A 26,600-nucleotide genomic window follows, 5' to 3' on the forward strand; every position below is an offset into this window, starting at 1 on the left:
TCTGCCCTTATCCTGGCAAAATTTGAGAGAAATATGTTTTTGAAATGCCAGAAAACATAAACACTGCTATGCTGGCACTGACTAGGACACACACAGTCTAAAACACCCAGGTGATGCTGTGATTGATATCCTGCCTAGCTTTGCAATTTCCAGCCACTGTCATAAATATTTTGTCTCCAGCTGTATTTCAGGCATTGTCAGTGAGTGACAAAAGAGGCCAGCAGCAGAGGAACTGTAAATAGAAACCTACACTATGACACTGCTGCACCCTTTTTGGATCACTCAGACCTGCAGCAAACTCTCAGCACCCTTTAGACCTTCTCTTACCTCAAATACCAAAAACGAGGTATCCCAGCTGCAAAGATGTGCCTGCAAAAGAGGAAAAACATGGTCTTGTAAAGATGTGGGGGGTGAGCAAGATGGCTGCAGAGATCACCCCAGCCCAGAGTCACTGTCCATCTTGGATTGCAGTTGTCTCATCTGGAGTAATAAATGTATTTGCTCCTTGCCATGTATCCAGCAGCACGTAGAGCCTTCCAGGGAGAGGGAAGAAAAGCTGTCAAGGAAAAAAGTCTTAAATCCCCCAAGTAATGTGTAAAACAAGTTTGGTCATATGCAAAAGAGTCAAGGGGACTAAAAGATAATGGAGAAAGAGATAAAAGTACCAATAAAAGGAAGGAGAGAAAGACCTTTAGTCAACAAAGGAGAGGATCAGAATTAGGAGGTGACAAGGGTGCAGCCTTGACAAACAGAGCCAAAGTCAAACAGAAAACTTACCCTGCCAGAAATAAAAGCAGAGGAGTTGAGCTTGAATTAAAGAGGAAGAAAAGCAGCTGTCCTGTAAAATGGGAGTGAGAGAATGAGCAGGGCAGCCCAGGGGGGCAGTGGTGCAGGCTGGAGGCAGGAACTGGCCCCAGAGAGCACCTTTGCCAGAGGAGTAAGCCAACACACAGGATCCTATTGGACAACTTACCTGGGATGGCTGAGGCAGGAGGGGATGGGGGGGAGGAGGATGGAGATACTGTTCTGTGCAGATGAGTGGAGCTCCTGTGTGAGTCAGGCACCAGAAAACTGTGCTGTGGGCTTAGAAAAGTCAGGATAATCCACAGAAATAATGCCTACCGAGTGTGTTGTGTGGCACTTCTCTTTAATTTGATTTTAAATAGCAAAGAAAATGAGTCAATTCATGCACAGAAGATAATGACTTCATCAAATGGCATAGTAACCACTGCACTCCCCAGCTATGATCATGTGGTACTGCTGATTTAATGATCAACTGCAAAACCCCAGCTCAGGTGAAACTTCCCACATTCCATCCACGTGTTAAACCTGAAAATCTTCCAAACTTTACAGAGGCTTGAAAACCTTTGATATTAAAGAGCCCAGAAAAAAAATGCATGAACAAATGTTATGATACATGAGACTAAAAGTCCCTCATCTCCAAAACTGATCAAAAAACAGGGTGGGAAACATTTTAGAATGAATGATTGGACTGAAGCCAGAGCACTGACCTTGGCACATGCCTGAGAAGAAGCAGGGAAACATAAGGAAGCCAGAGGAAGGATTTTCCAGTCAGTACCACTCAGAGAGGGATGATTTGGTAGATTTTAATAGAACCAGGGCAGCCAAGGGCAGAGAAACATCATGGGTTTGTGTTCATATTGTAACAGGCATCCAACCATACCAGGACAATTCTGGTTCTATGTGTTGTCTTCTGGTTTTGAACCATTGGAGCAAAACATTTGGATCCTTTTCTCAATAACCATGAGACACAAGCTGTAACAAACAAAAAAAGTAACATTTACATAAAAATCCATTAAATTCAGCAACTCATGCTTTCAGATACCAGACACTGCAAGACAGAAACAAAGGATCTTGTGACTCATTTTTAAGTTGGAGTAGAAGGAAGGGCTTACCACATGCAGGGGATGATGATAAGGTTTTAAGAGCCTGCCAAGAAAAGGTAGAAAACAATTCCCTAACACTGCTTGTTAAGGCTAAGGAGCTTGAAAGGGGAAGAGAGGGTATGTTTGGAGTTTTTCTTGCTGTTATCCAGTGCTGTTAGAGGAGGATGTGGCCTCTGCTATCCATCACCCTGCCTTCCCCTGTCTGCCCTACTCTGTGTGTATATTCTGGCTGCACCCTGGCAGGCTGCCTCTCCTACGTAGGTGCTGAATGAAAAGGAGGAAAACATGATCCTGTCTTTTTACCTAGCTCTTGTGCTCTTATCTTCTTCCTTCTTTCTTTTTTTGTTCATCTGCAGATATAGTCCTTTGCTTTCACTGTCAATTAATTAAACATTTTTGGGAGTTTGGATAACAGTTATTTTGTATACACAGCCACTGGCACCAACACTTCTCAGTACATCTTCATTAAGGAAAATGTTTCTAAGAGTTGGGTGTCACCCTATTCAGAGCATGTGAGTAAGCAAAGCAATACAGTAAATTCTATTAAATGGAAGCTTTAGGTTCTCTCAAAATATAAATATAAAATGAGAGAGGACATGGGAGAAATTGCAACAAGTATTTGTTTAAGCCTAGGGTTTGCTGCCACAGCAAACTCAGTGGGACTGCCCTCTCACTGCAGTGAGGGTCAAGTACACTCACCCTGTCATTCTGGGGGTATCTCAAAACTCTAAGGTAAGCTGAGGTTTAAATTCAACACTAAATATCCCCTGCTCTTTCAACCAGCCCCTCCTGTCTCCAGGTTGCTTTCCTCCCTATTCCCTTTCCCTTCTCCCACCCCAACCATTTGCTTTTATCTCCCTCCCACTCCCAAATCCTGACTCTCCCTCTCCCTCAGATGGTAGGGAGCCAGCTGCCAGCCATCAGACATACTCTGCTCTTGCCCTGTTGCTGTGTCTGGGTCCTCTGTGAACCTGGGCATCTTGCCCCAGATCTGTTCCTGTTGGCAATTAGCAAACACAGCCCCTTGATCTTTTCATATGCATTTGCTGGGATTTTACACCTCCCTGCCTCCCCCAGGGATTCCTTCAAGGCTCTCTGTGTGTCTGAAGCTCTTATCAACTCCTCGGAGCAGAATACACGAATGGCACCAGCAGGTCTTGAAGTCACGTCTCACACCTCTCAGGAAATGGCTCACCCCACCAAGTCACATCCCCCTCCTAAGCACAGGGCTAAAGTCACAAGGTACTATTAGTTCCTCATGGCCAAAACCAAGGAGACACGGCAGCTGAATTTTCAAAGGAAAATAAACTGTGCATATATAATCATGCCTGAGCCAAGCAAGGCAGGCATCTTTCAGAGAGAACATAACCTCTTGTCACATTGCATTTATTTTCACCCTCTATCTGTGCACAGAGCTGCTGGGCAAGCCTGGTGTTCAGAAATAACCTGTGCTGAGGATTGATGTCCCCAGGCTCTGACATTCCAATGCCGTGGGCTCCATCACACTGGAGAGGTGTCTCAGGTACCTTTTGTACCCCTATCAGTACTAAAGCCCTCCTTGGTCACAGGACACACTCAGGACACACTGTGACAGCACCATCTCTGGCCTTGCAGTAAGACTCTGGCTGTATCCACCTCACTGTGTCCCAGATGGGCTGACCAGCAAGGCAAGCCCTCTCTTCATTCTAGAGGACTCTACCAAGGAGGGACTCTCTGGGACTCAGCTGCATATCCACAATGGACAGATTAGGTCTTTCAGGAATAAATTTCAAGGCATCCTCAAACTGTGCCAGACTGAGGACTGTACACAGCCCATCCCACTCAAGCTCTTCCTTGATAACAACTCTAGGACAACTCTAAATTCAAAACATGACATCACTGTAAGATCTCAGAACTCTACCTAAAAGGATGGGCCTCAATATATAGATTTCGTGTCTGTACATTGGGAAGACCTGGTAAACCTCTAAAAGCATTTGGAGGTTGTAAATAGCCTTGTCACAATGACTAGAAGCAATCAAAGGGAAATTATGTATTCTCATAAAGATTTCCTCTTAGGCAGCATGAAAAAACATCAAAACCTAACCCAAAAAATTAAAACCTAACCTAAAAAAATAACAATTTCTTCTATCAGGGCCCTGCTAGAGAAGCTGGAAATTATATGGTATTTTCCTGCCAGCAGAAACTCTGGAGCAAATGTAGTTATATATGCAACCATAAAAATATGTCTGGACTACAATTAATTCAATTTGTGAGATAATTATCCAGGGATTGTTTCTTCAGGGACAAGCTATCCAGGGACAGCTTAAACTTCAGTCTTAACAGCAAAAATGTGGTTTTATTTTTTCTTAAACTTTCTCAAAATTAATGAAATCAGGTTGGCGTGACCACTGTCCCTTTTTCTGGTCTCCTAATACAAGGGCTTGTTGTGACAGACAAGGATAAATGGCTTCTAAGTGAGAGTAGGTTTAGATTAGATATCAGGAAGAAATTCTTTACTGTGAGGGTGGTGAGGCCCTGGCACAGGTTGCCCAGGGAAGCTGTGGATGCCCCATCCTGGAAGTGTTCAAGGCCATGTTGGATGGGACTCTGAGCAATCTGGGCTGGTGGAAGGTGTTTCTGCTCATGGATGTGGGGTTGGAGCTAGATCATCTTTAAAGTCCTTCCCAACCCAAACCTTTATATGATTCTGTAATAAGATTTGAACTTTTTGGCCAATTTAAATTAAAACTGATATAGAAATTGAGATCTCCAAGATACCAAATCTTTTCAAATTTAGTCAGGTTGACAAGAGACTGCTAAATCTCTACTACTAAAAATCTCAGTCTCGGGTTTAGTGAGCAGAGAATTCATGTTGAAGACAGCCACCAAAAAGAAAAAAAACAATAAGCCTTGCTGGAATGACAAAAGACTGTGCACAAGCTGTGTCCCTGTAGAGTCTCAGGGAACAGGGTGATATGACATCTGACAAACCAGAGGAGTTTGAACACAGCCAAGACTGCACAGCTGGTTACAAATCACAGCGTGGCAAACCCCTGGTGTCCCATTCCCTCCAGGACTGAGCAGCACAGCTAACTGCTAACTAAATAACTAACATGTTAGTTATTAAAGGGAGGTGTTTGTCTTGTCAGCAAAGCAACAGCTGGGTGTCACACTACTGCCTACTCTTGCCATGCATTCTGGGATGCTTCCCAAGCTCCAGCTCCTCAAGTCACATGAGGCAGGATCTTAAACTGCACATTTAAACTGTCCCCAGCTTTAAATGCAAAAGGCTGAAGAGCCAGCTACCTGGAAAACTCACCACTCACCACTCCCCTGCTTCTCCACAGTCTTGGTGTTTCACAGCCTGTCTTACCCTTCCTGGATGCTCAGAGCTGGCAGCAGTGACGTGAGAGCATGTTCTCCAGCTGAAGCTTAAAACCATTTTATTGCAGGTACAGGTACATCTTGCATTTTGAGTCCTCTTGGCACACATTCCTCAGTGCTGAGGCACTCCCAACACAGAGAAAAGCACAAGAAGTTTCTCTCCTGACAAATAGAGTGAAGATCAGTGTAAACAGCTTCTGAAGCAGCCTGTAATTTTTGATATCAACACAACGCAATCTGCTTTTCCCTTAGAGGCAGTTCTCTCAGTTTTAGCCATCTTAATTTCAAAAACCAAGGCATTTCTGGACTTTTGTCACAGTTTCTGCTTCTCAAGGGAAGACATAAAATCCCTCTTCATGCCTTGGTGGGACCTAAATAAAAGCAAGGCTGCAAAACAGGAAGAGACATAATTGAACATCTTCTAAATGCTTCCAGCCCTTACCTGGGTATGACTCCATGCAGATGCTGGCACCTACAAGGCATCAGAAACTTCCTTGTCAGACTACAAGGGGCGCAGCAGGATGGAAAACTACTTGCCAGGGAAAAGAAATTCCACTGAATCCAGACAGTGGACTTTTTCCTTGCTGCAGGAGGCACACTGCACTATGCCACAGCTTTTAGGACATCAGTGGGATGATACTCTGTGGGAGCTGTGGAGAAGTGTAGCAGCATTGGAAGGGGAGAGAACTGCCAGAAGGAAGCAAGGAGCTGCTTTTCATACCATCCTGCTTCCCTGGGAGGAGGCAGAAGCCTCCTATTCTGATGTCCACCTAACAGCACACTCCCTTACAATCAGTACTGGCCCCCTTGCTTTTATTGAAACTTAGATCTGTTTCAAACCAAGCCAATACAGAAGGGTGGCCATGGACAAAATTAGTATATGATGGTCCAAGCAATAGGAAAAGGAAAATATGATTCCTGGGCTCTGGTCTTGCCCCAAAATTGCTTTGCTTTTGCAAAAGCACATACCACCAGTAAACAGAAAATAACTCATCACCAAGATATAGGAACGTGCCTAGTAACAGCCAGCCAGCCCAGACAGGGAAACTGAGGCAGATTAGAAGTAAACAGAAATCAACACCTGCAGACAGGCAGCATAGCCTGACCTGCTCACAGTGGTGTCATCCACTCACAGGCCTGTGTGCTAGAAAATACAATTGTCTGCAGCCAGGTAATGAAGAGACTGAGTGTGAGCCCCACACCCTGGGCTGCACCAAGGGCACCAATCATTTTGCCCACAATTCAGTCACACAGTGTGTCCTATTCCACACAGCACAGCCACTGGTCACACTGCATCCATGGACAATAGGGAATGCCACAAAATGTAATGTGTGGAAGTAATTTTACTTCCGTTGTAACAATGTAGAATTTTTTAAAAGTCTGAAATTGTTACATCTGTCTGCCAATGAAAGTTTTCAGGCTCGGGAAGCCTCACTGTTCTTTTCCAAACCAAGGGAAGCGTGTCAGCTGCTGTCACGAGAGAGCTACTGAAACACCTCTGGAAACATAAAGGGCAAGGGAACTGAGGAGGCTTTTGGCCTGGATGTCACAGCAGTCAGAGATCAAAGATCCAACCCATTCCCTGATTTATGAGTTGGGAACAGGTCTATTAGCTCCCAGTACTCACTCTTTCCTGAGTATCTGTTCAATATACATTGATAGTTGCCTTAATGGGAAGTCTGACACTGAAAACCACCACGCTCTTGGGCAGTCTGTCTCAGTTTTGTTCTCTGCTAGTTCAGAATCAGATCCAGGTGGGGCAGCCCTAGAAGCACCCCAGATGGGATCCCCTCATTTCCCTCCTGCTCCATCTGGCAGTGTCCTCTCTCTTATACACCCATCCTAGGGGTACTGGTAACCCACAGGTAGGTATCCCAGATCTGGATTGAAAAAACCCAACCAACAAGCCCCAACTTTAACTTGGGTTAATTCCCTGATCACTCAGTGTGGACTGAGATGCTCAGCTAAAGGGAAGGCATCAGGACAGGGGGGAACAGTGGGGGGCTTGTGATGCCAGCAGCTCCTTAAGCCTGGGCTGCTGCTGAAAGAAAATCACATGTATGTGTGTGAAAAAACCACATTTCTTCAAAAACCTGCTCTATGTCTGGCAGACTTAATCAACCTTAACAAAATCCTAGAAACTATATTCTTATAATGGCATAACTCCAAGCAGGATTAAGTCCTTCAGAAAAGAAACCTCTCATATGTTTCCCAGGAATATTATTTAATGTAAAATACAATAAAACATTCATCATATAAATATAATCTGGAATACTATTCTTTTGCTGCCACCTGTGGCATCTTCTATATCTGCATAGAATCTGCAGAGTGATTCAACCCTCCATGAATTTCTCACTAAAAACCTTAAATAATGCTGTCTCGTGCTTTCTGGATCACCACTTACCCGTGCCCTTTCTCACCACCATGACCTCTCATTAACACTGCTAATTGAGAACACTGTACAAGTCCCATGTCTCTGACTGCTGTCTGCAGGCTACAGCCCACAATTTTGGGAACAACCTATAAACTTCAGTCACAAAAGCACCTGGACTGCTGCATACGTAAAAGCACAAAGGTACAAATGCTTTAGGAACAAAACTTCCAAAAACAGTTTTTAAAAATTTTAACGTGATGTTCTGTACAAAGTAACTTTTCTTGGGAGACAGTTGTAAAAAGTAAAATGAGGACAAACCATTTAAAGTGCCTTGGTGTTGTTGGGATGTGTAGGCAGCGTTTCAGCACGAGACCTCTCCGTCTGGGAATCGGCTATGGCAGAAGCACACGGGATGTGCGAGTGTGATGTGTGAAGGCATTAGCAAGTGCTGGAAGAGGTGATGACACCAATGTCTGCCTCTGCCCTGCCTGAGCTGCTGTGGTTCTCCAGGTGCATGGAGCTTGCATCTCAAAAAGAAAGAGATGTTTTTGCAGCAGCAGGCACAGTAGGAAGCTGTACACCGCCCGCACTGCTGGCAGTGAAGCACTGCAAGTGGAGCATGTCACGGCCAGGAAAAGAGACAACTTCTGTTTGCTTTATGTCTCACACCATACACGATCCATTACTTGCCAAAGCAGTCAGCAGCTTAAGAGCATCTACCTGCACATCAATAGCTGGATGGAGTGAACTCACAACATCTGGGTTGGCAGGGTTGTGATCAGAAATAACCGAGCCGCTGCCCTGGGTTCTCTCCGGGGTGCCAAACTCCCAGCACCCAGTTGTTTAGCGCGTGGATGCAAAGCCCCGCTCTCCCTCCGGCGGTCCGTGTTTCGGACGGGAAGCCGAGGGCTGCCAGCCATCAGCCAGCCCCGCCAGGCACGCCTAGGGCATCACCGAGACCCCCAGTGCCGCCCCGGCCGGACCCCCCGGCAGCCCGGGGCCCGGCGGGGTGCCCGGAGCTCACCTTCCCGCGGGGCCGGGCCGCCCCTCGCACCCCCGCCCCTGCCGAGCCCCCTCCCCGGCTATAAAGCGCGGCGGGCCGGCCGGGCCCCCTCCTCGCCGCTGCCATGGCCGCGCTGCGCTTCGGGGAGCCGCCGGCGGAGCCGCCCGCCTTCCCCGGGGGCAGGTGGGCGGGGGGCGGCGGGCCCGGCCCGGCCTCGCCCGCCCTCAGGGCGCTTCCCCCGGCCGAGCCGTCGGAAGGGGCTGTGCCGGCGGCCTCGCAGCGGAGGAAGCGGACCAGCTTCACGGCGGCGCAGCTGGAGACGCTGGAGCTGGTTTTCCAGGACACCATGTACCCCGACATCTACCTGCGGGAGAAGCTGGCCGACGCCACGCAGATCCCCGAGTCCCGCATCCAGGTGAGGGGCGCGGGCCGTGCCGCGCCCGCAGCGCCGGGGCCGCCTCGCCACGCTCACCGCCGCCCTCTCTCCGCAGGTGTGGTTCCAGAACCGCCGCGCCAAGTCCCGCCGCCAGCGGGGCCCGCCCCGGCCCGGCCCCGCCGCGCCCCGGCCGGGCTGCCCGCGGCCGCCGCGCTTCGCCGCCCTGCGCGCCCCGGAGCGGCCCCGCTGCGCGCTCTCCGGGCTGCCCCGCACGGAGGACGGCTCGGCCCCCTACGCGTGGCCGCCGGCCGCCGCTTTCCCGCCCGGCCCCGGCTTCGAGGGCTTCCCGCCCGGCCAGCCCGGCGGGGCCGAGCCCGCCCCGTTCGCGGGGAGCGCCGCCGGCCCCTTCCCGCCGGCCCGCGCCTTCTGCGGGCAGTACTCGCCCGTGTCGGACGCCGAGGACACCAGCGGCTACTCGGAGTCGGGCTCCGAGTGGGAGGAGAACGCGCTCGGCGCCTTCCGCGCGCTCTGAGCGCCCCGCGGCGGGACGCGGCCCGGCGGGCACCGGGGACAGGCGCAGAGCCCCCGGACCCCGGCGCTGCTCGGGCGGGGAGCAGCCACACACCGCGCTACCTCACCGCTGCTGCTCTGCCACTTTGCACTTTATCCGGGAGTAACTGATTTTAACTATTTATTTAAGAAAGATACGGGTCGGCTCCGTTAGCTGAGGGCATCTTTTTACACTGTATTTAAAGCTTTCTTTTATCATGTTTAGTATAGCTATTTAACCTTCTTTAGCCAAAAAGCTAACCCAAATTCACTGTGTTTTGGGAGTGGGGGGTGGTCTTAAAAAAGAGTGATGGTCTGTGGGGTTTTTTGACCAAGGAAAATAAAATAAAGGTTTACATTTTTGATCTGCTTGTGTGTGTACCTGGTGCAGGGGGGCAAGGTTTCTTACCTTAGCTGATGGTGGGGTAGAGAAGGGTAGATATCCCAGCTGCAGGTTCTCTTCCCAGGCCTGGAGAGCTACAGCTGCAGTTTAGATGTCGATGAGAGACCTAAAGGGCCTGAAGAGAACAGGTTACAGAAACTGCCTTAAGCCTTCTCTGTCAGCATGTCTTAAAAATGTCCTAAAAAACACCCCCATCTCTAAATGAAAGTTGAAGTGTTTGACCTAAGTAATACAAACCCTCAAATCTCAAGTGCTCAGACAAAAGCCTCCAGTCTGTCACTTAAGCCAAGGTTAATGTTAAATGAGGAGAAATGGGAGTATTTTGTGGACACTGTAAGCTGTAGGCAGGGACTACACAGAAACTGTTCACATGATCATGGGCTGAATGGCTCTGCACTGAGAACAGCAAAATCATAACAACAGGATTAAATTTACTGAGGAAGGATACATAACTCTGTATGTATTTTGAGGATAAGATCTATTCTTCCTGCTTACAAAATAGTACTTCAGAGCCTAGCAGAGCAAGTTCAAAGTTATGGAAAAGCACCCAGAAGCCAGAAGCACAGGAAAAATGATCCATGTAATTGGCAGAAATACCCTATATCAGGAATCATGCCCCACAGAATAAAGTTACCAATGCACAAAATGCCTCAGTGGTACCCCACAACATACCTGTGCTTGTGAGATCTGGGACAGCTGAATGCTGGTTGGACTATAAGCCTGCAAGATGAAGTGGCATGGCAAGGTTGCTGATTAATCATCCATCAAAAAACTACAGAGCTATTCTTGAAAAACACATGAACCAAAAACCAATCAACCTACCTCAGACTCCACCTGTCCCAAGTGGACTTGGGTGCTATGCTGGGGATCAGGAAAACCCCAGAAGAGAAGCACTTGTAGGAAGAGATAGAAAATGAGACCATGGTTTCTTGAGGGCTCAGGGTAAATTCAAGTTTACTGATTATAATAAATCAAAGTAACTTGTTTTGCTCCTGCAGATTTCAGGCACAGTAGTTGCAGTGAGCTCTTGAGACTCCTGCTGTGCTTGGGGCACACTCAGCAAAAGCAGCTGTATTTGTTACTGTCACCAGAATTAAACAATAGTTCTGACCCAAGGAGAAATGTAGCCTTTCAAAGAAAAGAAACCAGTGTATATTCACATTACATACATAAGTGGGACAAATTACATGTGGAAGTACAAAAACTGACATCAAAAGAAAACATGCTGGAGAGCACAGTTAAGTATCCACATGTAAAAATCATCATACTTAAGGAATCAGAGTGGAGATTGCAGTGTGGTGGTTGTTGCAATGTATTCTGTGCCCAGTAGGATAAGAGGCTGTCATGAAAAGCAGGTTCCCAAACTCTCTGGTATGTACTAGTGTCTACAGCTTGTCTCCCTCTCAGTTTGGGATGTCTGCTATGAACAGGGCAGATTACCCTCCTGGTTTTGTACTGGGAAGTCCTGCTCCTCACATGCTGAGCTTGAGTCCCAACAGAGCAGGATGGGATCAGAGCAGAGGTGTGCAGAGGGAGCAGCAGGCACGTGAGTACAGGACTGTAAGGGGATGGTTCCTTTTTCCTGAGTTAGCTGAGGTAAGTTTTCTTGGGCAACTCAGATAAATTACTGTTTATCATTATTTTATAATGTCCCTTGCAAAATTTTAAAATACCTTTTCAAACAGCTACTCACCTCATCCTCAAAACATTTCATTTTCAGCAATTAGCTTCTCTTAAAAAATGACCTGAGACCATCTGCAAAAAATTTTGCATTTTTGTGAAATATATCAACTCTCATAGGTCAATTTATTCAGTTACAAATTTCATCGAGAATAAAAGATTTATGCATTTCTCTTAATTAACAGAACAAATTTAGCTAAATATAAACTCTGCACTAAAGTTTTGCAGTGGCACAATACCAACACAGAATACAGAAGCATCTTTAAACTATACAAAATTTTCAAATTGAAAATAATCCTGTTTACATATTCTTTATACATTAACATATAAAAGACCTTATTTAATGAGGCATCTAAAAGAATCAAAAACATCTCTACAACTATCTCTGAAAATCCATATCTGGAAACAATTCATTACACAGAAGCTTTACAAGACTATTTAAACAAACCAATACACACTTTTTACAAGATTAACATTCCAAAAGGTATAGGCAGGTTATCATTTCTTATTTTTGCAGTTTACATCACTGGTTATCTTTAATAATAAAAATCTTCATATTTATATATGGTGGGTATAGTTGAATAACCAGTCACCCAATTTAAAACTTGTGCAAAACAAACAAGAATTCAGAAAAACAATGTTTAACCAGTCACTTCTATAAAATACCACCTAAAGCACTTCTTTTGCCCTTTGTGAAGGGAAAAAGCCATAACCAATCTCTTTCTGGAAAGTTAACAGTTACATTTTTATATTCCTTCATTAGACTCCTTCTATAAGTTATGATAAATTAAGAGTTCCAACAGGACACTGACTGATTGATAGACCTGCCCAACATCCTCCAGTTTACAGCTTATGTTTGCTGGCTGTGTGCTGCTGCTGCTTCCTTGGAGCAGGAACACTCAGGCTTCCCAAGGGCTGACCTGGCAGCTCTGAAGAGCTACACAGAGGCATAGCTTTACACAACAAAGACCTGCCATGTGGCTACTAACTCAAGCCATTTCCTTTTCAGCACTTCTAACATACCAGGAGATTCAACAGCAAGAGGTGTGCAGAATTAATCTGAACTTTTAAAAATTAAGTTCAAATTATATGAAAGTATGCTTTTGAGTTTACTATAATCAATGCAATTACTAAGAGATTACTGGTTAGCAAAACCACTACATGTGAATAACAAATGGAGAAATCTAATGTAATGCTGGCCAGTAATGCTGGTTTCCTTAAGAAGCAGATAGAATATATTTAAAAGGGTCCTTTCTGAGAGGTTTTCTCTTTCCTTATCTTCTGGCAGTAGGGTATTTGGTGAAGCCTATAGAATGGAAGAAGATTTTCCAGAACTACTTGCTGTACACTTGAAAGGAAGTTTTCAGTCTCTGTTGGTGTTATTAGCTGCAAAAGCATGTAGGTTCCCCATCTGGCTCAGACCACTCTGAATATGTGCAACATGGATCTCAACGTTATTCTGAAAACAACTATGGGAAGAAAAAAGAAGGAAAGAAATGTTGAACCCCATATGTAAAACCCCATATACAAAAATTCAGATCAATCTAAGAGCAGTACTTACAAATGCAACTTGACAAACAAATATGGGTAATTACAACTTGCACAAACAGCTGCAAGAAATCAAAAGTCACTGACTTGGGCATTAAAGTAAGGTTTTAATATGACCAGAGCCAGTGAAATTAAAATATTATGAAGAGGTGCTAAAATGGCCAAAATAAGTACCATGAAATGGAAACATCATCACTTTCTTTGCTGGGTACATCAACCTTTACTTGAATCAATTCCAACATGCAATTTGCAGGGTTGATTATAAAGAAGTTTCACTAATGTCTGAGGTTTGGTATTGTTTTTCCTAATGAAAAATGCTACAAACTTGCATTTCTCAATAACTATATTGAAATCAAAAGGCCACCCTACTATCTTTAGAAAAAAATTTTAAAAAATTAAAAATTCATGTGTGCAGCCTCCCATTATTATGTAGCAATACCAATACCAAGGATATAAAAAAATACTTAGCATTTAAGTTTATTTTCTAAATGACATCATTTAGCAGCATAAAACACTGGTTACAAATTGCTGGGGCTGCAGGGTACTCCAGACAAGTATCACTATGCTCTTGCTACTACATTCTTGCTTTATGATACCTCCTCAGGCAGCTGCTTGTGACAGCTGTTGAAAAAATGGCCTAGACTAGATTGGCCTTTGATCTGGCACAATATGGCTGCTCTTCTGTTTCTTGGCTTAAAATCTTGAAGCTGCTCAGAACCTCTAATTGTCTCATATGACACCTTTTGATATTTACAGACAAGAGGTTGAATATGCTAAAAGAGTACTGAAATTGTACTGTTCTCTGGTTTAAAAAACTTGTAATACTAGTGGGATTTCAAAATCTGACAATGTTCTAAAATAAGTTTTTAGTTGTCATAAATTGCTAAAGAACAAGAAAGCCTAGTTGTTGCTGCATCAATTTAGCACTTTGAAACATTTTTTAAAACATGTTACTTCACTGGTAGTTTCAAACAGAAAACTGCTCATTTCACATTCCCTTTAAGAAGTCCACCTTTTATATGGGACCCTTCCTATAAGTAGAAGTTACCAGATTAAACCCCTTCATTATCATCAATCTTCACCTGTAAAATACAGTAAGAACTATCACAAAGTGCATAATTAAGAATTAGATATTCAAAAAGCAATACCTGATATTTGAGGAGTCTAATGAATTCTTGATGTCATTTAATGAATCTGTTAGTGATTTAAATTCAAAGGAATTCAGATCACCTCCTTCTGCTAGACACTGTAGAAGAAAACAAAAATGTTTTCACAGTTTAGTACAGAAAACTGGCAGAGCTTTAACTATGTATTGTATAGGAGAAGATATTTTGTGCAAACTTTTTACCTTAATTTGCAGTAATATTGCTGTAAGCCTAGAGATAAGATCAGTTAAATTTTCACTCTCCACACAGAGCTGTCCTGTTGACAAGGTATTTGTTTGTCTGACGACCTCCTGAGCCTCCTCTTCACATCTGCGCCTCAGATCCGTGGGCTGGTCAGCAGGCTGGAGGCCCTGGTCAGGAGCAAGCTGCAGAGATGTGAAGAGGAGAAATTATTTGCAAACATGAGAATAACATGCACAAATATGCATGAATAACTTGCATTTGGTGGATGTGTGAAACAAGATGATTTCAAAGACAGTTTGTGTGTGTATAGTACACAGTGGTTTTTCTTTATGTCTACTTAAGAACTGGCCACTGGTATCAGGAAGAGTATTGCTCAAAGGCAGCTCAAATTCCAGAGAAGGAATCCAACACAGCTACCAAAAGTTTCATGTCAGAGTGACCCCCACCCACCCCCTATTCCCTGGAAATTTTGCTTTCTACTCAGGGTGAGCAAAACCACCAAGTTCACAGAGATTCCAGCAAAATCTTACCTCATAGCAATACTGTTGAACTTTATGCAAAACTTTATTTAAGTCTTTGTTTAGTTGCTCTAGATCCAGAACAATAGTTGCATATCTCCTCTGAAACTCAATGCTGATTGGCATGGAATAGGATTTCTGTGGAAAACACAAAGCATATTAAAGTTAATATGATACTGTACAGCTACAGATTTTGAACTCATTCAAAGCAGTTTTTACTTAAGAAAATGCTGAGATATTTGAAATCCTGGTGTCAAATAGAAAAATGTTAACATATATATGGTATTACTATTTGTAACTCTGAGTGAAACTGTGTAGGTAACAACCATGTTTTTATTCCCTTCCTGAATAATCTATGGTGGTAAATGCTACAGAAGATGACTGTGGTCTGACCTGCTTATTCCTCCAGTAGGTGGGTATGGCTTCTCCCTGCTGGTTGAGCAGAGAACTATCCTGCCAGCAGAGGAACACTACAGGACAATATGGCCTCGACCACCTTTGCTGCAGGATGGGAAGAACATTTGGCTACTTAGTTATTGGTGACTTGAGGATGACTCACTGCTACACACCTTCTGTTACAGCTAACAAATCTGCCAAAAAAATAAGTTACTAGAGCTTATGTTTGGTGACAGAATTTTCTAAGCATGATTTCCCATAAAAAGAATAAATACCAAACTAAGTACCTTTTCTCTTATACTCTTTTCAGAATACAGCTTGACAATGTTTGGGTGATATTTATGAAATTGAAGCAAAACATACAATGTATTATAAAATTTCTTCTCCAAACTGCCTCTTGCAAGAGAAGCTAGAGGTAGTCCCAGCCATAGGACTGAGATCTAGGTATCTCCTACAATTAAAACTTGTAGCTATAGATTTCACACACAAGATAAAGCAAATTGCAAAGTCAAGAGCCTCCATCAGGATAATCCTGGTCAAAACCCCAAAAGGTTTCAGTTAGGAGTTCAGTTCAAAGTTCCCCATGAAAGCTAATCACTGAGATGATCTCCAGGGATTTACAAATCTGAGTACCAACTTAACAGGGCTTTAAACTATCACCATAATTTCAGAATTCCTACTGGAAATTTCAGAATTTCCTACTGGAAAGTAGCATAAATTAGGCATACTTTCTGCAGCCCTGGAACATAAAAAAACAAAATCTCTCAGACCTTCTCCAGTGACCAGTTCCCTTAGAGCAAACTGAACTGCTCCAGCTTAGCTGTGAAAGCTGCAGACAATTATGAAATCCCTGTTGGAGAGGAAAGGCTAAAGGCAAAAGAAATATTTCTCAGCACCAGTACTATTTCTGACCTGGGCACAACCCAAGACCTGGAAACACTGATGAACAGCTAAACTGACAAAAGATGGATGGCTTTCAGCAGATGGAAGCAGGTAACACCTCTGTCACCAAAGATCCAAATGCTTCTCTGAGACAACCAGCATTATCTTTACCTTGCTTTTATTGCAGTCCTTTCAATTTATACTTTATCCAAATGTTTACTGTTTTATGTACACAGTAATTTGTTTTTAGGCTGCAATCCAACCCAGACTAGTACAGTGGTGTCAAGAAAAATGAGACAAAAATGTACAGCTGTATACATTAATAGCCCCTCTGAAGGCATCCCCTGATTTGTGTAAATTTATTATTACTGCCAGATAATAATGGCCTACATTCAGCACCATTTCTGATTTTGGTCAGTTCCAATATTTCTATATTGAATCAGTCATTAAACAGAAGTTTTCACAAAAGGATTACTTTAAACCAAACAGCAGTGGTACTCAAACAAATATCAAATGACAAATGTAAGAATTATTAGCAAAGTCTGACAATTAAAGTACACCTGAATGAACTCAAAGGATTCAATTTTATTCCTGTTCAGGTATGCTATTGATGTTGAAGCAAACTGGGATCAGAAAATCATTCTTGTTCACAGAAAATACATTTTAAAGGAGAAGAAACACATACTCAGTGGCACAAACATAGATGGGGCTGCCCAGGGACAAAGAGGATTAGAAGATGGGCTTAGAATATGGCCCAATAGGAAGGTATCACATCCTCTATTTTTATCAGGACAGCCTTGAGTAGTAATGGGGGTTGCTTTAGGACTGCTGGCTTTCAAAGGAAATAGAGCAAGGAAGAATTTCAAAGTGTCTCAAAGTCCTTAGTCAGGTTACAATTGAGCTAAAATGTATCAAGGTTGGAATCTATTTCTCCTTTCCTTCACAGTTGCCTTTTTGCCATTTCAATTTCATGGAATAAGCAGACCAAGAAAAGTAACAATAGAGGTAATTTATGACTTAATCACTGAACTAAGATTCAGGTTCTTCCTAGAGGAAGGATACTGCCATTCCTACTGATCTCCTTATCTATGCAAAGTATGAATATGTCAGGAAAAAAACCTAATTTAAGAAGAATTGGTAATTTTTCATTATCACACTTGCAGGTTGCAATGACATGTTTTAATCTTACTTCTCTTTGCATCTGGTTTAGTTACTAGCACACAAAATTAAAATACAAAACGTTTGATGTATGGGAAAAATAATATAGTAACTGAAATGACAAGGTTTTTAAGAACACCACCATGGCACAGAAGAAGAAAATTACAGAGACAGAGGGATGGGGCAGGAGGAAGCCGAGTAACAGAATGCACACATGCACATGATCACTGAAGGCATAGAGAGAAATCTCACCACAGTAAATCACATATTTCAACATTCAAATATTTTACATGGAAAAAAAAATCAACTGTTTTGTTTCAAGAAATAAAAGGGACTTTTGTTCTCCACAAACCTTTAGCCTTCTGTAAACTGCAGAGACAACAGCCTTGGATGGATGCTTGCAGAAGATTCAGAGCTTTCTCAAGTTAATTTATAGCCATGGGTGGTAGAAGAGCCACTCTTTTAATTTTGATTTGCTGATTGCTGATTAGATAAAGCTAGCAAGAAAAACTATTCTGCTGCTGCTGCTAATTTGCTGTAGCTGCTGTGGTACTGTAACTTTAAATGCCAGTTAAGGGCACTCACAGCTTTACACAAAAATCTCTGAAATGAGTAATTGTTTTAACCAGAAAGCTGAGATAATAAATCAGTATCCACCACCTGCAAAACAGTTTTAGCATAAATATCTCACCATATAAACCTGTACACCAAATTCTCAAGGTACATAGTATTTCCTTACTTGATGTGTTAAGTGACATGTGCTACACTGATGTTGACATTAATCAGTTTCCAAAGCACAGTGCTTTCAAAGGAGAATCCTATTTGAAACAACTGACCTCTCTGACTTGTCTTTAAAAATAATAGACATTTCATATCGTAGAAAGCAATAAAATACACTTATTATTTAGACTATACTCCTAACTAAATTTATTTACATTAGCTGTTAAAGCATATCCTGTTTTAATAACCAAAAAGAGAACATTCTCACCAGTTTTTCTGCTTCTGTATTCATCTCTCTCAATTGTTTGATGTGTTCCTTCTTGATCATAAGGATTTTCGATAACCTGGTCTAAAACAAAGGAACTATTTTTAGAAAGAATAGATCATTAAGCAGTTTTGAAATGCCACAGAAATTCAAGATAAAAATTATACCTGTTTCTTTCATAATTCAAAATGTATTTTTCAGTTGTTGGTCAAGTTAAGAATAAGAAATAAAAATTAATTACAATTAAATGATGGATTTTTCCAGAGATTTTTAAAGAGATTCCAAGTGCCCTAAATTGAAGAGTGCTAAAATCCATCATCTGAAATTCTCTACAGGAAAACTAGTATGATTTATGGCCAGCTAGAGGCTAAGAACCTTTTTCTTTTACAGGCTGAAGGAGAGTGAAGGGCATTATGGTCATGGTACTACAATTAGGATCACTCACCTTACTACACTTTTTTTTCCACAGAATTCTCAGCTGTGCCCTCCACCAAGCACCAGCCCTTTGTATAAACTACTGCAGTAAACCCTGGTATAGAGATTGGATCCATTTTATACAGAACACCTCTGGGCTTTCCATTTCCTTCTTTTGTAATGGGAATACCCTGTGTCTCCCACCCTGGGGACCTAGCAGGCTGAAGTGGAAATCACTGGGAACACTTTCAACACACTCATCACTTGTGAAAGTATTCATACTCCAGGGCCATGGAGAAATCCTAGCTTCATTACAACCAGCAACACTTTTATTAGTGGAGTCAACAGAGAAAAAAATTCACATTTTATAAATCCCAGAGGTGTTAACTGCATCCTAGCAGTAAAACATGTGACTGGGAGAAATAGGAACTCTGAGTTCAACACACATGATTTATACATAATCCCTTTTGTGATTTTTAACTTCAGTCTTAATGCAGCCATGTTGCTTGCCCTCACAAATTGTAATTAGAAAAATTGTTCCAGGATCTCTTTCATCTAATGAGGAATATTCTGGGAATTTCCATGCTAAATGGATTCCTTTTCACTTTATAGCAATTTGCTTGAAATTGCCAAACAGCCAAAACTGGTTTTCAGCTAAATATAGTGTTCCCTCCTTGTATTTATCCCTGTTTATTCAGAGACAATAAATCATCTCTTCTCCACTTTCTTCCACCACACTAATCACAACCTGAGCCTTTTCAGACTCCACTCCCTTAAAGGACTCTTCATCTCCTAAACTTCTGAGGCCCTTTCAGTATCTTTTTCTGTTCACTGTCATCTTTCCTGTGTGTGAGCACAGGAAGCCTGTAACAGTATTCTGAATGACACACCTGGACACTAAACCTGTAAAATGGCATCAATACTTCTTTCTTTCTACTCCAAATATTTTGCCAGATACATCTTACAAATGGATGGTGGGCCATGGTCAGAGGCACAGAGGCAACACTGTGTGGGTTATCAGCCTCCCAATTTCAGCTGCTCATTTCTGTCTTTCTGCTGTCCCCCAGTACCTCTGCTGAGCCAGCACTTGCATTTCTGCTCTTTGCATTTTGCATTAAGAACCCAATCACAGAAGAGATAATGTCAAAAAATAAGTTCAGAAGGGGCAAGAAAGAAAAGCAAAAATGTTACTTGTGAACTGGACTCTCTCTCTGATCTAGTTTCTAACACATCACACAAGTGTTCATATTGCCAATAAAACACCTGGGAGGAAGAAAAGCACTGTACACCATCTGCTGCCAAAAAGTTACTTGTCAAGCTCTGCTGTCATCACCATCCAACAACTGCCTCACACATTCTTCTCCTTCATGAAGTTGATGAGTCCCCAAATAAATGCAGAATATAAAATTTGTTCTCTCAATTTGCAAGGCATTTGATTCTTAACTTCTACTTTGACGTGCAGACATATGTGAGGATGCACAGCTCTAGTTCTCCATTTGATGAGCTTGGACTTTCTACTATATTCATCCTATTCCAAGATACATTCCAGTGATCAGAACAATCTGATTCTAAGGATTTTCACTGTATCTATCATGTCCCCAAATTCTTTCTCAGGGGTACATTTTATTACACAGACCTCCATTTTCATTTGCCAGTGAATGCTATAATTCAGTCTATTTGAATAGTCCCTATTTGTCTTAAGAAATTCTTGCCTAAAAGCTCTATTTTCACCACAACTCATCCTGTTCACTGCCGCAATTTATAGTTCTCAATAAACTGAAAACAAGTTTTTAGTACAATGCTTTTCCACATTAAAAGAAATGGAAGGAACAACCCAACCAGCCTGTTCAGATCTTCACTTCTGATTTCATTTGATAGTCCCAAAATACCAACATTTCAAATTGCAGTGTGTGATAACTTACTATGCAATATTTTAAAATTTTTCATAAGGAGAAAACAGCCAAAAATCAAGTACCCATTTTCAGATTGTTCCTCCTGCATTTAAGTTGGGGAGATCCCCCTTTTCCTCCTTCACATGCAGACACCAGGTCACTGCAGTGCCTGTGCTGCATCACCACACTCCCTCTACCGGGCATGCAGCGACCCTGCCAACATCTGCTTTGTCCTACAGCACTGCCTTCCATCCTATTTTTCACCCCAAAACAAAAAAGGAAGTAGGGAGGAAGGGAAAAACAAAAACCCTGTAGTTGAATACTTGGAAAAACATCCTCCAAATTTAAATACTGCCAAGAATGTGCAAATGCAACCTATCGATTTTGACTGACCTGCCATATAGCATATGAAATATTTAAGGATACATTACATAATGAATTAAGCATGAAAGACTTGAAAATAAAATTTATTACTAATTTATTGCTGAATTTATTCTTAATACCATGTTAATTTTTGAGCCAGGTGTCAAAATGTAATGTAATTATAATAAATATAAGGATTTAGATAAACTAAGACAGTGTAGAACAATTATTAAGATAGTCATTGCAAGTCCCAGTGTTTGCTTACAGGTTCAATTTACATGCAAAGAGAATATCCCTAACATTTATTTGTCATTGTATGAATGTAATTTTGGATTCACTTCCTCTTCTTCCAAATTAATTTCAGATAAGGGAAACAAGGAGCTGGGTTGAAATCTTATTTGAGGTGTGCTCTGTATTTTCTGTTTTGCTCAAAATTCTTCCCATAAAATTGTTTCTTTTCCTCTTATAAATAACTGCTTGGAATAATTTTCCAGAAAGTTTTCTTGGAATTGGATGGTTTTTGACCATTTACTTCCTGAATCAATATTAAATCAGAAAAAGAGATTTTACTTTTTTAAAGTACCAGTCTATCAGAAAGGCTAAAACATCCTGAGCAGCAACCGTTAGCATAAAAATACATTTGGACTGGTGAACACAGCACAATCAATAATCAGCATTCACCAGTCTCATTTCACAACACTAAATTTCAGAATCTCCTCAAACTTCGAATTTAAAAATTGATTCTTAAAAATAATGCTTCAAGTCCTTCCATCAATGTTTAAATCCTGTGATTCTTTGTCATTGCTCAAATAGACAAATGCCAAAAATCTGTGAATTTATTTTACTCAAAGCATTTTGAAAATCTTCAAGCAAAAATACATATTAACATGGTATCTTTGCAAAATACCACCATTTGCAATACAAGCAATAGGCCTATGCTTGTAAAACTCAAACTTCCTTATACTGAGTAGCAATACACAGCCAAACATGACTGAGAAATCACAAACTTTCATATTTAAAATGCTGAAACAATATCATGAACAGATCAAATTCATGTACTAAACAATTGCAATGCTCAGTTCATCTTATTTACCTAGTCTCACTGATCATACTATGACTCAAACAGCTGCAGATACATAGCTGCATAAATACTGTAGCTTTTATGTATTTCAACTTGTATGTGCAACTACACCTATTTTAAATTTTCTTAGCTAAGCTAGATGCCATGCCACCTTTTTCAAAATCAGCTTCATACAAGTTTCCTCTAAAAAAAGCTGAATAGATGATTCTGTCATGATTTCTGTCAAACATAAAATTCATTATGCTGAGTGGCCCAAATGTTAGTGTGTCACGTGAGCTACGGACACAAATTAATTTTTTTGACCAATTACACAGACTTGAAAATCTGAGAGGCATTTTATTTCTCAGTTCTTAATATTTTAAACATGTATAATTCCAATCTCCTTTGGCATGTTCAAAACTGCTTTCCTTGTTCAAGACTTCAATCACTGATCTTAAGCTAACACAACATGAGCAATTACATTCTTCCATCATCCTGGAAAATACTTCAATGTGTTTTAATATCCAGTGAACCTCAGCTTCCTAACATTACCTGTCTGTGCTCTTCTGAACTGGTGAACAAAAACCACTGAGGAACTATTTCATAAAGCTGAAGACAAAAAAGTATTTTCTGTGTTACCTATAAAAAGAATGTTTGCTTGCATGGAAATGAGTGCTGCTTTGCTTCTCCAAGAAGGTAGAACACTATGTAACATAAAATATATATGATAGTACATATTATGGCAAATGTTCTTTACACAATGCAAGTATATCTTAAATAAAAAAAGAAGCTTTAAAGTTTGCTCACAGAAATAACACTTTTTTAAAGATAAAATGGGAGAGCTGTGAAATCAAGACACTTTTGAAGACCTCTGTGGTCTGAAAAGCAGCATATTTCAAAGGTTATAAACAAGTGAGGAAATTAAGAAAGAAGAATAAAAACAAATATCAACATCTCCTCAAAAGTTCATTTGGCTATTACCATATCTGTCATAAATTAACAGAAGGTCACTGAACTGCAGAATTGGCAGAATAAACACAAACTTACAATAAACAACAAAATTAAGAGCTGCAGTTAATACTTACCACTTGAATGAGGAATTCTACTGGAAAGCCTCCTAATGTTTCACTATCTGTGCCTGAAATTTTGTTTTTCCATGAAGATTGTCCTAATAAAGGATCACTGTCCTATAAAGGATAAAACATCTAAATGAACAGCTTATTTTTAGAGGGTTTTGATCTTGCTAAATAACTTCAGAAAATTAACCTCAACTTTTTACATGTAACAAAACTACTTCAACATGTAACAAAAATAGTTCAGTGCTAAATACCACTTGGAAACAGTAACTTACAGTGATGGGAGACTGGAGGGAAGGTGTGTATGGCAATCGGGGAGGAGTCATGAAGAAGCGCGAGGGCCGTTGTTTCTGTCCAAAGGCAGCGATTGGCATGGTTTCATGGGGCTCATTACTCTGCCAGACAGGGACAGAGAAAGGGAAAGGAAGGATATACTTCAGTGTTTGATTAATTTTTGTCCTTCTGGAACACAGGAATTATTTCTGGGATCTGGACTAGCCGTGCCTATCCACACCCCAAGCCAACAGCATGAGAAGATGAACATTTTGCTTTTGGTTTAGGCAGGTGCTTCAAAATCCTAATGTGTTGCTGGAGTTTTCCAAGTGTTATGGCATCACATCAAATAAAACCTACATGGACATTTCCAAAAATGCTATTGGCAGACAAATCACAACAGGAGGTCAGCAGAGGCTCCAAATTCAGACAATGACTGAAGAAGAGACTAGAAGAATTATGTAGATCCAACATTACACAAGATACAAAAGAAAGTGAGGTCCTCCAGAATCATGACAGTCTAGGCTGGACTGTCTGGCAGGAAAAAATCTTAGAAGATGGGAGATAATCTCCACTTGTTTGACCAAAACAACATCCTCCCAGGGAGCTTCACTAGCACAAGGAATTTCAAAATCAAGTTTAGTCAGCTCATAATACTTGTTTGCAACTTCCACAGGCCTTTCCTGACTTCAGCACATCACAAATGGCCAGGTTTTCTGGAACATTTTCTGCAAATCCTGGCAGGATTCCATTGCAGAATTCTGTTTGGGATCTTGTACTACTCATTGTACTTCTTCATATTGAACTCAGGCTATTGTAACAGCCTACAATAGTTGGTCTAGGAAATTATTCCATCCTGAACCATTATGCTTTAATCATAGAGGATTAGCCTGCTCTGCAAAACCATAAACAGTAAAAGTTCATTATCCTGGAATTTCCCATGCATCTGTTATGCTTGTTTCTACTTTATGACAATACCACCTGGGCATAATATGTTTTATTTTCTTATTTTTGATTAAAGCATATCATTGTGGATTTTAAAAATTTAATTTGCTTATTACAGCTACTTTTAGAATGTGTCATTAATACTTACAAGAACTTCATAATCTGGAACTGTGTGTGTTCCAAGACCTGCCCTATCAAAAGTCACTCTGTAGGTAGCATTAAGAGTGTCTACAGCATCTATCTGTCCAGTGAACAGACCATCGTGGACACCTCGCAAACGGGCTGAAAAAAACAACAGGAGAACCAAGAAACCAAACATTACAACACCATGATACAAATAACAAAACCAGATTATTGCATCTTCTTTGAAATTAAGCATCTCCCTCTATCCAAAATTTGTTAGATATACTAGACATGGAAAAAACCCTACAACTTAAACAGTAGAAATAATAAGCCATACTGAGTTTGCACCTCAAAACCTTATTACTGTTTTCAAAATACCATCTAATCTTCACAAGCACCTTCTCAATGAACTAACAAAAACTGTTACAATTTTTGATGCCTTACATTTATTATAATTATGTGCACTAAGTGTATTATGATCTACTAAAATCTGCAAAATACACTTGGCTGCTTATTTTGTTTCTTTCTAAGAGATTACCTGTAACTTTTGTTCCTATTACAAGTGGTAATGGAATCTCTTCTGGAAGATCTTTGAACTGTGAAAGATCTGCAACTTTCCGCTGCTGCAGAAGTCTGATTTTCTGCCGTTTCTGTTTTAACGCTGACCTCTCTTCCTCAAAGAATGCAGAAGAACACCTGCAATATCATTAGATAAAATTATACTTAAAATCATCACTGAAAACATATATATGTGAAGATACATAAAATAAATAGGCACAGTTTAAAAGATCAGTGAGAGAAAATGAAAAAGCTTGGGGTGATGTGCTCAAGAGAAAAAAAAATCTTGTTTAATGCATTTAAACAACCTTACTCCTCAGAATTCTCACCCTTAAAATAAGAGTCTATTTTAAAATACTCAGGAATACTAGCTGTTGCATTACTACCTCTAAAAGAGTACAACCTTTTAGGATTTTTTCTGCTGATAATCCATCTAGGGTCACAACAAAGGTAAAGCTGGCCCCAGTACACTCTGGATGCCAGTCCAATGCACGTGAGGAGCATCCTGTGAGTGCCCTGCCAGCACTTACTGAAACACAGGAGATCCCTTTCACTTGTGCTTATGAGCCCAGCTAAACTAACTGAGTATGAAAGGGCACCAGACTCAGCACATAAAAGGGCACTTCTCTGTCTTACCTTCTTGCACCTGTGCAGAGCACAGGTCAACCCCATAATCTCTGTTATGCAGATGAACTGTTCTCAGATTGATCATAGTCAAAGTTTATTTGATTTTGGGCCACTGTGTAAAATCAGATCTGCTGCAGTAGTCCCCTTCCCTATTTTGGGGGGTAGGGTAGTTCTTAAAATGCAATATAAAAGACTGAAGGCTTACTCCCAAAGTGCTTACTTTTTATTAATTTTCATTTCCAACCTACTGAATAGGTAAGATTCATGAGGGAGATAAGCACCAAGCACAAAGACATTAGGGACTCAATCCTATCTTTCATTCCTTACTAAAAATGTTTCTCCCTTCTTGTGCCAACGAAAGAAGTAATTTTTAAAAGGTGCACAAATACTATTTTAAGTCTGCCTGATTGCAGAAAGTTACTTATCAAATAATTTGCCACCTTTGTTAATTGCTTTACTGCAGTCAAATGCAGATTGAATATCATCTGTGGAACTCATTTAGTTATATATTGATTACTGTTCAATAGTAAGTTCTATTTCATAAAGTTATTTTAGAAGACATTATCAACTCTTGCTGGTTCTCTCTACTGTACTACAAATTATTTTCTGATTTAAATCAAGATGTTCCTCAGTCATCTCCAGCACAGTACCAAGAAGTCAGCTCCTTTTTCCAAGTCTGTTTCTACTACTTTCCTATTATACACTGAAGCAAACATTCTTAGGTTTTCTTCTGTATACCCCTCACTGGGACAGTTCCACAAAGCCCTTTCACTTTTCT

At 41.2% G+C, this 26,600-nt stretch overlaps 2 protein-coding genes and 1 long non-coding RNA gene across 6 annotated transcripts in view; 1 reads left to right on the forward strand and 2 right to left on the reverse strand.

Moving 5' to 3' along the window:
• Nucleotides 1-1,130: 1,130 nt before the first annotated feature.
• On the reverse strand, nt 1,131-9,149 carry LOC306798530. 2 transcript variants are annotated; one of them, XR_013773386.1, is made up of 3 exons: nt 9,012-9,117; nt 7,963-8,171; nt 1,131-1,776 (listed from the first exon to the last, which is right to left on the reverse strand). It is a non-coding gene; the product is annotated as an uncharacterized lncRNA (long non-coding RNA). The 2 variants fall into 2 exon arrangements; XR_013773385.1 differs by lacking the exon at nt 7,963-8,171 and having other exon boundaries at nt 9,012-9,149.
• Nucleotides 8,772-9,672, forward strand: MIXL1 (Mix paired-like homeobox; the record flags this gene model as incomplete). Its single annotated transcript, XM_079298652.1, has 2 exons — nt 8,772-9,062; nt 9,139-9,672. The coding sequence occupies 2 exons, from the start codon at nt 8,772-8,774 to the stop codon at nt 9,553-9,555; spliced, it is 708 nt and encodes a 235-aa protein (XP_079154778.1). The 3' UTR covers nt 9,556-9,672.
• Nucleotides 9,673-11,731: 2,059 nt separating this feature from the next.
• The window catches only part of LIN9 (lin-9 DREAM MuvB core complex component), a gene marked incomplete at its 5' end in the record, with an annotated part of 39,222 nt that continues 24,353 nt past the window's right edge, over nt 11,732-26,600 (reverse strand). For all 3 annotated transcript variants that reach the window (XM_079298375.1, XM_079298376.1, XM_079298377.1), the window contains 9 exons: nt 11,732-13,124; nt 14,352-14,449; nt 14,552-14,734; nt 15,083-15,208; nt 18,495-18,575; nt 23,306-23,407; nt 23,572-23,691; nt 24,663-24,796; nt 25,176-25,333. In XM_079298375.1, the coding sequence (XP_079154501.1) occupies nt 13,019-13,124; nt 14,352-14,449; nt 14,552-14,734; nt 15,083-15,208; nt 18,495-18,575; nt 23,306-23,407; nt 23,572-23,691; nt 24,663-24,796; nt 25,176-25,333 (1,108 nt within the window). In that variant the 3' untranslated portion in view covers nt 11,732-13,018. The remainder of the gene's footprint in view (nt 13,125-14,351; nt 14,450-14,551; nt 14,735-15,082; nt 15,209-18,494; nt 18,576-23,305; nt 23,408-23,571; nt 23,692-24,662; nt 24,797-25,175; nt 25,334-26,600) is intronic.

The sequence above is a fragment of the Erithacus rubecula genome, assembly GCF_903797595.1.
Source record: "Erithacus rubecula genome assembly, chromosome: 2".
In the NCBI taxonomy this organism is placed as follows: Eukaryota; Metazoa; Chordata; class Aves; order Passeriformes; family Muscicapidae; genus Erithacus; species Erithacus rubecula.